The 11,181-nt window shown below is 39.3% G+C and overlaps 1 protein-coding gene across 1 annotated transcript in view; it reads left to right on the top strand.

The window, feature by feature from the left end:
• Positions 1–10,135, top strand: part of LOC104411495 (mitogen-activated protein kinase 12-like) — a gene marked incomplete at its 5' end in the record, with an annotated part of 10,721 nt that extends 586 nt beyond the window's left edge. Inside the window, 7 exon segments of the mRNA XM_010021930.1 lie at positions 64–111; positions 5,066–5,180; positions 5,831–5,902; positions 6,619–6,698; positions 7,453–7,531; positions 9,089–9,262; positions 10,065–10,135. Of these exon segments, the coding sequence (XP_010020232.1) occupies positions 64–111; positions 5,066–5,180; positions 5,831–5,902; positions 6,619–6,698; positions 7,453–7,531; positions 9,089–9,262; positions 10,065–10,135 (639 nt within the window).
• Positions 10,136–11,181: the final 1,046 nt, after the last annotated feature.

The raw sequence follows: 11,181 nt of genomic DNA, 5'->3' as shown, positions 1-11,181 counted from the left end.
AGAGTGTTTCATTGTGCTTGCTATGAAATAAATAACTAACATCCATTTCAAATCTGATTACAGGATCTAAAGCCTGGAAACCTGGCAGTAAATGAAGACTGTGAATTGAAGGTAGGATATGTTTATTTGAAAAAGCCGTCAGATGTGTTTAGAAATACACCACAGAAGACAATGGGTGCAAGAGCTGCGGATGTGCTGACTGGTTTCAGTGATGGGCCAGGCTTTCAGCCCTTGGGCTTAGAGGAGTTGTGGAGAAATAGGGGAATGCTGGAAAATGAAAGGGAAGAGGGAAAAAATTACAAGAGACTGCTCCTTAGAAGTATTTTCCCATTTGTCTGACTTCAGTCACTACAAGAATAATTAAATATTTATTTAATATATAAAGCCCTGAACAATACAAATCTATTCACCTCCTATTTGTATGTCCTTGTCTGAGGTAAATGTGCATTTCCTATGAATGGCAGAGGCAGTGTTCAGTTTCTGAGACCATTATGGAGCCAAGCACAAGAAATGGCTGCACCTCAAACTAGAAATCTTGCCCAGGATATTCCAGCTAAAAACATCCAGTCCAGATAGGACACTGTGAGAGGGTGGTACTCAATGCTAACAGGGAAGGGATGGGGGTTGACTCCAAGGCATAGTTGATTTCAGGGATGGAAACTAGTTCAGTGGGTTATAGTCATGGCGTTGTTGGAGGAGTTGCTGACTTGGCCCCCTCTAGCTGGATAAAGGGCAGTGTAAGAACTGAAACTGCTTCTGTGGGTTTGGAGTTGACAAAGCAGTCCTGACCACAGCTGTGTGCCCGCAGCAAGGGCATGTGTGTGACAGTTCCCCTTTTCCTATGTGATGTGTATGTTGCAATGAATACTGGTGTGTTTTTATGCAGTCGCACAACTAATACCTTTGAAGAAAAAAAAATCATGTCATGGTTGCAGTCAGATAAAAGCCATAATGGAGAACTGGTTTTATGGTATGTTGCAGCTAATCTCTTCAGAGAAGCATGAGAGGAACCACATACTGCTTACCAAGAATAAGAACATTTTATTTCTTCGAAAGTTATTCCTTCTACACTGTTACCACTAACAGTAGTATTAATTGCATGCAGACTACAGTGTATTTCATAGCAGGAATCATAGAATATATCAGTTCTCCTTCATTTTTGTTTATAATTGAAGTAGTGACAAAAAAATTCATTAAAGGGAGACAATTCTTAATTCAGCCTCCTATAGTGCAGTTAATGGCAGTTTCTGCCACTACACTGCAAGACAGGTGCATTTTATGGCATTTTTTGTATTACCTGGTTGCTGCCTCTCTGGCATGGGGCAAGTATCAGTGTCTACTGTGACTCCCTTCATCCTACCCACTGGACCTTCCCTCCAGAGATGGGAGGAGGATGGTGCACATCCACACCACTTTCCAGTACCGCAACTGGGCTTAGCCGGCATGCATCCTTGGAGACCAGGGCTGCAGCACCCGTGGTGGAAAGTTATCAGTCCTGAAAGGTGGATGTTGCCACTTCCCTGGAAGTGTTCTCAGTAGAGTCTGTCTGAGTGGTAATTCTCCTCTTGCGCAACGTTTGTCGTCTCAAGCATCCTTCTAAATCCTTGAACTGAAATAGTGAATCTGGCCAGCTCTGATTGCAGTTTCTTAAATGTACTGGAAATCTTCCAAAGCCTGTTAGAGTGGATAATATCTGTACTTCAGAAATCGTTGTACAGTGTACCCTGAGCTAGCAAAAGTGCATCTATTTGGCTGTGTGAAATGACTTTGTTATTAAAAAAGTCAATTATTTATTATGAAGCAGAATTATGTAGTGCTCAGTGCTGTTTATTTTGGGAATATATTCTCGAGTGCACACATAGTAGCCCCAGACTGCTTCCAGTCCCCAGTTAATTATATTCTTGTATTTTCATTTTTTATTCATCTTTATAATTGATTTTTCTCACCTGCCTTCTCTTAGCTCTAGCAATCTGAAAGGTAAGTCAGGGTTCTTCAGGGAATTGCAAAATCAAGCTGCATCTTCTATTATGTGCTTGAATGACTGACCTATACATCCTCACAAAACAAGAGTAAATTTGAATGGGGGCTTTTGTTTCCTGATATGTAAATACATTTAGATATATGGCCAAGGGTTCCTCCTTAAGAGGCATAAAACTTTATGGGAGTAGTTCAATTATGAATGTGTTATGTGTGTGTATGTATACATACATACATATATATATATAAAATGTATATATTATGTATAATACAAATTTTTGCTCTTTGGAGACTGACCTGAATGTTCAGGATCCTGTTAGTTCAGAATTTCCTTATCCAGCATAGAAAGCCATTGCCTTTTCCTGGCTTGCAGGTGACAAAATGGTGAGTGGGTCCCAGGTTGGTAGGGGAAAAAAAAGAATCTAGAAAAAACAGTTGTACATGTTTCTCTTTCCCATCCCCCCCAGCTGTGCAGTTACATTTTCAGATGCAGTCCAGGTCTGAGACATTCTTCCATAATATGATCGCTGTCTCCTTATTTAACACAAGTTATTTTCTGTTACCTTGGACATTTTTGAGCTTTTAGATAAACTAGGACAAATAATTCTGTATCAGCACACAATTTTGTGAAATGACAAGGAGAAAATGTAGCATTGAGCTTTAGTTTTTGTTTCTTTTGACTCTCAGAGTGAGATTATCATGCCTTTGGTTGTAGAGCGAGCTCTGATATCATATGCAAAAGAACCAGCCCAAAGGTTTTAACTGGGATCTGTCTTACACCAAAGGTGTTGGACTGATTTCCCCCACGTGCATGCATTCAGGTGCAAAAGACAGGATGTGAGCATGCTTTCAAAGTCAGCTTAATGCAGGCACAGGACCACATTACCATGCTGCGAGGGATAGTGCAAGCCTTTTCCCCATGTCTCTGCACTCAGCAGCTTCCCTTGCATCAGCTCCAGCAGTGATGAGACTGTAGGCAAGTTGGAACAGTTCCTTGAGTTGGTAATTAATTAATAAGCAATCAATTCTGTTTTTCACAACACGCTTTCTGGCTCCCTCATCTAATGCTCTCAGGAAAATGACAGTGAAGGGTGCATGAGGAGAAATTGCTGCCCTTCCTGTAGCCTCAAAGTTAGAAGTTATTTTTGTTACAGTTACTGAAGTAAGTTCGGGGAATTAAGTTCGCTGAGTAGAAGGGGATCTTATCCTTAAGGAACTAAGGGAATTTGTTCTCTTTTTCGTAATTCCTGTGTTATGAAGAGGATTTTCAACCTTGCTCTGAAAATAGCTTTGGGAATTCCAGCTGAAAAGTTCAAGATTTGAGTGTGAGAATAATAGTTCCATGTGAAGATTGTTTTTGAAGTGGTACCACATTAAGTACTAGCAGGGATGCTTGTTCCTGAGCCTTATGACTGTGTAAATGAAAAGAAGTTCTGAAGTTAATACATAGTGAACAAAAAATCTCAGTGACATTTTCTGCTTTTACAAAAAGACAAACCCAAATTGTATTTTAGCTGTTTCCATCTCCAAGTATCACAAGCCTTAGTATGGAAAATGCCTAAAAAGTTGTGACAGAATAGATGGTACTTTGTGTGGCTTTTGACCTGTTATGTAAAACCTCCTTTTTTTCTTTCAGACTGGGTAAACATGATGTGTGCTGTATATGTAGAATAAATCTGAAAGCTGTATATAAAAGTGTATTTTGCTATTGCAAATATTTTGAGTCAATAAATCTTCAGTACCCAAAGAATCAGCCATAATCAAGTGTATTTTATTAGTAAGAATAAAAATCTCTCCCTTTGTGTCTTATTCCTGGTTTTAAATTGGTAGGTAATCAGCAGTTATGGGGAAAATACAGAAATGATGTCTCAAGTATGGCAATAAAGATAAGCAATAACATTTTATACACTTGATCTGTGAATGCAAATACAATTTTCCTTTCTGTTAGTGCTAGGGAATGATGAAACTATCCTGAAATATTTTCAAACGTCTAATTACAGAGAATATTACAAAACCATCACTCTTGGTTTAGTAATGCACAGGTGCTCCTAGTAAAAACTCTTGCCTTCTCAATACATATGTATGAAGCCTGATACACATGGAAACTTGTGGCTGTTCATGCAAAGCCACATACTCGACTGTCTGTGGAAGATGACGATTTGTCTTGAATAGACTGTACTTACCCAAGCGCCCTGCTTCTTGTTAGAAGCATGAACTTTCTGATAAATACAAACTGTCTGTCACTCCAGGAGTGGAATTTTCTTGCTGTTGGCCACATCTTTTGGCACAATCTTTTGATGGTCCATACAGCAGGTGGGCATTATTACGCCAATTTTATAGAAGCTGACAAAAGGCCATAACGTTCATTGTTCATCTTGCTGCTGTGCTGTATGTACATGCATTGCTGTATCTAGAGATAAGTATCTGAGAATCTTAGAAAAAAGCTGAATCGTGCATAATCCTTTAAAAGAATTGCACTAACCTTGCATTCCTTACAGAGGGTTGTTCTGTAGTTGATGCAGTAGGTTAGAGAAGATCAGTGGGACTAAATAATGGTAATTCCCTATGCTGTTGCAGATTTTCAGTGTGACCTACAGGAAGCTATCCCTTGTATGCGTTACTCATAAAATAGAAATAATGATACCTGCTTACTTCAGAATGTTGTTGGACACACTCTTGAATGATTGCACCACCTGAGATAGGAAAGCAATGAATACCATCTAAGATGAGTGCTGTTCTTTTAGCCTTGACATGGTAGGATGGTGATTCCACGGCCAGGGAAATTTTTCCATTGAATGTGTCCATTATCTTTTTAAATGCTAATTGAAGAACTTACTGTTTTCTTTACTGGTTTTACAGCTTTTAGTGCTGCTATAGGAGTATCTAACTAGGAAAAAAATTGAAAAGCTACTTGCTACTTCTGTCTTGTTTTTAAAAATGAGGACAAGACACTTCAGTGAGAAAATGATGCAAAAATAAACCAGTATTTACAGATTGCTCTGATTCTTTTCTTTTACTCACTTGGACAGTCTGTATGAAATAGATTGCTAGCTGTCTGATAAGGCTGTTCTTTGTGCTTCCACTACAGATTCTGGATTTTGGATTGGCGAGGCACACAGACAGTGAGATGACTGGTTATGTGGTTACAAGGTGGTACAGAGCCCCAGAGGTCATACTCAACTGGATGCATTATACGCAAACAGGTCAGCATGTCTTCAGAAAAGTCGTACCAGAGCTAAAGCATTCACCGAGTCAGGCAATATGTAAAAGCAAGATTTTGTTTCTGAAATGAGTGAGAAATTGGGGGTGGAAATGACAATCTAATCATGCAAAACTTCCTTGTAGATAAATTGCAGGTAATTGTTTGGTGATTGTGGGTTTGGAGGCATTTTGTACATTTTCTGAGAGTAACCAAAAGTGCCAAGGTGGTGATAGAAATGTGCACAGATGTGATAGTCTGGTCTCTGTTCTTGTGTTCTGCGCTGACTGTCATCTTCCTGCAAAGATGCGCTGATTCTAACTCAAAAAGACAGGGGAAAATGGCAGAAGGGAGGAATTCAAGTAGTGGTAGGATAACCATGGAAGTTTTTGAAAGCATTGAAAATTTACTTCCCGCATCCATCTGCCTGTTACTGAGAAACTGATAGGGCATATTGTCAGATTATCTCCGGTGTGCTCGTTAGAAAGGTTGGTAGCTTCACTTAATACCATTCATCCTAATCAGCAAGGCATTAATTTATTTTTAATGGGCTATAAAAGTAAATTTTACACTTTGTTTTAAATTAAACTTTATGTACATTTAAATGGATGGGTATTCAGCAATTTAATGTGACTATTGGTCTTTTTTTTCCAGTTGACATCTGGTCTGTGGGCTGTATAATGGCTGAGATGATAACAGGGAGGCCTCTGTTCAAAGGAAATGATCGTATCCTTCAGTGAATTTATGACACTAATGTAAGAAAATGATGAGAAGTTCTGATGTGGTACAGTAGGTCTGTTCAAAAACTGATGAGCATAAACTGAATAGTAAAATGGCTTGCACCTTTCTCATTGATTGCTTGTTTAATATCTGTGCCACTCTCACACATCTGCCATTAAAAATTACTGAATTTTTCCAATAGGCAAAGTGAGCTGATCTTTGAATCACATCTCAAATAATCAGGTAAAAGCTTCTGTGATGATACAAAAGGTACGTTTTGATTTTTTAGTAATAGATTCAATAATTCCAGAACACGCACAGAAGATTCTGCTGTAGTATGTGGAACTGTGTGCACATGCTAGTCCATTTCCTGCTTCTTAAGACTTTTACCAAAAAACGTTATGCAAGTAACATCTAGTAAAATGTTTCAGATTTACAAAAAACATCTTGCCCTGTCATTTGGCTGCCGAGGATTAAGAAAATAGTTAAGATTAAGTCATAATTCAACCTCAAGTGATACTTCATTGGCAGTAGTAGTTGTGATAATTATTAGAGGACAGTGTTGATAGAAGACAGCAAAATTTTTTACTTTTTCTAATTGTTTTCCAGTCACTGCATTGTGATTTTTTCTTTATTCTGCAGTAGTGAAGAAACACACAATTTTTGCAGGGTGATTAGTTTTCTTATGATGAAAGTTTTTGTTCCTTATTTCTGGTAATCAGATCTGGACCAGCTCACAGAAATAATGAAAATAACGGGTACACCAACTCAAGATTTTGTTCAAAAGCTGCACAGTCAAGACGTGAGTATTTGGCTTTGTCAGTTGGTTTTACACATCTTAATTTTACTTAATCCATGGCCAGTACTTAGACTGGGTGAGATAATATATATTGACTACTGAAATGACCCCTGATGGCACCCTACTGCCTTGAAGCACATAGCTACTGGAGATTAAGGGGGGGACAGAAAATGATCAGAACACTTGAAAAATCTGTGTATCTAAATACTTCTGAGTTTCCAGTGCATACAATACAAGCAGGTGAGCTGACAAGTTACTGCTTTTATCGGAAACGCACCGAAAATATGAACCTACTCAGAAAACTCAGTTGTTTGCAGGTGTCTCTGACTTTGTCTTTTCTATTCTTATGTGGATGTCCTTCTAGAATCTTTAAGCCTCTACTATAAAGAATTTAAAATTATTCATTAGAGTAAGTATACAATTTAAATACTAATGAACTACTGTGTAAGAGGTTCCTGTAAACTCACTATGACATTCTTTCAAATGGTGCATACATATTTATTCTAGCTAATATATTAAATATGGAGCACTAATAATTAAAGCTTTACATTATCATTTCTTAATCATAATTTTAAGGCTTGATTAAAAAAAAAGTTCCTTTCAATAAGAAGGTGAATATAATCAGGGTTTATGACCCCCCCCAAATTAATTTGTACACTGTGCTATCAAAGCACTGTTGCATTACCTATTAAGCATATAGTTAATGTTACATTACAAAGTCAGCAAAGGTCTAATTAAACACCCATGTTTCTTTCAGGCAAAAAACTATATCAAAAGCCTCCCAAAAGTCCAGAAGAAAGATTTTTCATCCATCTTGAAGTATGCGAATCCCTTGGGTAAGACAGTTTGCGTGGCTATGTACGACTTGTGTTTGTGTTGGAAGCGGCAGCAGTATCAGACATGATAGGTTATGTGATGGTTCTTGTGCTTTTGCTCTCCATATTTCATAACTTTGTGAAGTTTGGACCCTGCCAGGACTCAGATGTTTCTTAGAAGTGTGAAAAAAGAAATATTTTGTGTTTTAGGCTTCAATCCAGCATCTGCTTAATGATTTTACTGCAGCAGCTTTCACAAGAGCCCTGGGAGATTAAATAACGAATTTTTCTCTGCATTGTATTTGAAATATAATTTTGAAAGACCTATCTGATCTGCAGTTGAAATGCAAGCAAATAGGAAGCTGACATTTTAGTCATGGAATTAATACATCCTGAGAAACATCTGTGCATTCCTGAGAAGCACTGGCTTGGATTTGATAGATATAAACAGCCAGAAGAGCATACCAAGTGTGCATAACTGTGATATGACCCGAGGCAGCCAGAGGTCTGAGATGGCTCTGCCCAAACTGTATCTGTTCCCCAATTACCTGAACACTCACAAAGCCAGTTCTATTAGAATATAAATTAGGATAATTTAATCTTCTCAATTTATGAAATTAAAATTATATGTTCAGATACAGTAGAAATAAACATGATTAATAAGCAGCTCTTACCCTGACTGCATGGTTAGCTCACTGACCTTCTCAGCTACAGCAAACTACACATTTCCATTTAGATTTTAGGATGTTTTTTCCTGTCATCTCTGTGGTTGTCTGGCTCTGCTTATGAAGAGAACAACAGCTCGTGTGGTCTGGGAGAGAAGGTTGGAGAGAATCCACAATGTGGCAAGCAGGAGCTGCAGTATCCTGTCCCATGCTGCTGCTCTTCTTCCTTTCAGCTGCTTCACCCAACCCAGGAACATTCTTTCAAGATAGAAAAGCAGAGAATAAACAAATCATTCATCATATCTGTTTACACTAGCTCATTTTGACAGTCCAGCAGTGGACCTGATCCAAAATCCACTGGAGAGGAACATGGAAGATTTTCATGGATTGTTTTGGCTGAGGTCAAAACCACACAGCAGATAAGGTCAGCACTGAGATTCTGTATGTGGACAACTGACTTGTCTTAGTGTACTTCAGAGTGTAGTTGGCCTTGGATTTGGTCACATACAGGCCAATTCTCATTCTCCACACCCAACTGCTCATTCTGCTGCTGTTAGGTTGCGATGTACCTTAGAACCACAGTACCGTAGCAGTGATGAAAGACACATGGGAAAGCCTCAACCACAGTGGTCCTAGAGCCAGAAGCTGAGAAGGTATTAGCTGTGGTGATGTGGCTGTGTTGTGTACAGAAGCAAGGGAACACTTTTGCTTTGAGTCAGGCTTTGTACACATCCCAGCTTGCTCACAACACTGTTTGGCCATGCAGGTGGGCCCCAAAGCTGTAGAATGAATACCCAGTGATTCTGCTTTGTAACTGTGTATTTATTTGAAATATCTCCAGGGCAATGTTAACTATGCACAAGCGGGAGTCAGTGGTGTGATTTGAACACACTGTTTCTTTTCTCTGCAATAGCTGTAAACCTTTTGGAGAAGATGCTGGTGCTGGATGCAGAGAAGCGAATCACAGCAGCTGAGGCTTTGATGCATCCTTACTTTGAGCCAGTTCACGATCCTGAGGAAGAAATTGAAGCTGAGAAATATGACGACACGTTTGATAACGTGGATCTTCCACTAGATGAGTGGAAGCGTGAGTTTAGATTTGTGATGTTTTAAAAAATAACCAGATGGAAAGTCCATCCAGAAATACGAGTATTCCCCTTTACAAATAACCTTTTCTGCTTTTGGTGGAACAGAGTAAATAGACATCATCAAGACAGAGAAACACTATTGATAAGCCAGTGTTGTTCTCACCAAGGAAAGATCCCCAAAGGTTTATTCTCTGCCTCCTAACAGAGGCTCTCCTTCTCCTTCCTGTGTCTGTCCTCCTGTCCTCTGCAATGTAGAACAAAACCATTTCTGTAACATGTTCCTTCCAGTGGAGAGACAGCTGAACAGGTTCCTCGCTGCTGGCTGTATAGGACTGTTGCTGTATAATGAAACAGTTGTTAGCATTAATATGAAGTTAGATTCTCTCGAAGAGAGAAAACACATCTATCTCAGCAGACACTTAACTCTGAATCTAGTTTTCATCTAATGTCAGAGGTTTGTATTTTGGCTTTTAAGTGAGGACTTGACTTTTAAAGCTGATTTGCTGAGTAGCTCTTTCTGAGGATCTTGCCCACTATACTGTAAAGTTAATGCTTGGATGCCTTTGAAAGCACCCATAACATTTCAATATTGGACTACTTCTTCAAATCTGAAATGTTGAAAAGATGATCCTTGATTCCCTTACTTTTTGTACTCTTTCTCTCCTTTTTGCCTGAAGAGGTCTCTCTCTTCCTGACCTAGACCAGAACCTAACCATGCTGGGGGTTGCACCTTGCTCGTGTCTGTGCAGCTCCTCTTCTGATTAGACCACCAACTCTTATGTTTATTCTGTTGTTTTCCAGGCATTACATATAAAGAGATACTGAACTTCAAGCCACCACAGACTTTGGAGTCAAAGGAGACAGCAGTGTAATTCTATGACTTGGTCTTTTCAGAACTCAGAAGAAAACAAGAAAGTTGTAAATGTTTGTGAGATTTCAGGTGTATAAAACTTTTATAAATAAACTGGATATTATCTGTGTCATCTGCACTGTAAGAAAGAGCAATGTCTTACTCTGCATGTGGAACTTGGTGCCTTTGGGAGTAGCATTTCAAAACTATCCAGAAACATTCCTGCCTACAACTTCTTTCTGCATGAAAGGATTCAGACTGTGATAACCCAGTGCCATCCTCAAAAGACCAGGTAGGACTAATTCTCCCACTCAGAGATCAGAAGAGTACAAGTCACCACCCCAAGCAAGCTGAGACACAGAGTATGTCAGAGGTGTGCTGTGACTGTTCTCCAAGGCCACTGAACTATCTTGAGCGCAAGAACTATTCATATGACTTTCTCTGGAATATTTCACCTTGGTAAGATGCCTGGGGAGGCTAGTCAGCTTCTGCTACCTCAGCTAGTGCAGCAGGTAGTGGAAACAGCCCAAATGAATGCCTGTGTCCCCTGTCCTATGTGAGTGGAGGAGAACCTGGGCTCCAGCCAGTTCTGACAGATCTGGTCAAGAAGCAGAGAAGTGTCAATGTCCTAGATGTTTTTCAAAGTAACCAGCATAATAGGACATGACTTCACAAACACTTGGTTAACAGCCACTGGATAAACAGTCACTGTCAAGGGGCACAATATTTTCCTCTAAATACAGTGCAGCTGCTTTATATAATAGATGAGGGAACAAGGATTTCCAGGGAGAAAAGAATTTTAAGACTTCCTAAAGATTTGGAAACTCTCTAGCATCTTAGTATTGAAACGATCACTGAGAAAGTACCTCTTCTCAGAGGATGTACTGGTTATGGAATCAGCAGTGCCGATTTTAGAAGTAAAGCTGCATGCGGGTCACGTCACAGAAAACAAAATGAGGATAAAAATGCTACTCTGCAGCTGTTCATTGGGAATACCTGCAGCAAGTGGTTGTGTTCACACTGTACAGAGGTGTTGCCAGGTGCAGAATAACAGCCATTCCTGGCTTT

Source organism: Nestor notabilis, unplaced genomic scaffold (assembly GCF_000696875.1).
Source record: "Nestor notabilis isolate BGI_N333 unplaced genomic scaffold, ASM69687v1 scaffold28110, whole genome shotgun sequence".
NCBI classification, from domain to species: Eukaryota; Metazoa; Chordata; class Aves; order Psittaciformes; family Psittacidae; genus Nestor; species Nestor notabilis.
The sequence above is the reverse complement of the archived record's forward strand: the minus strand, read 5'-3'. Positions and strand labels throughout refer to the sequence as shown.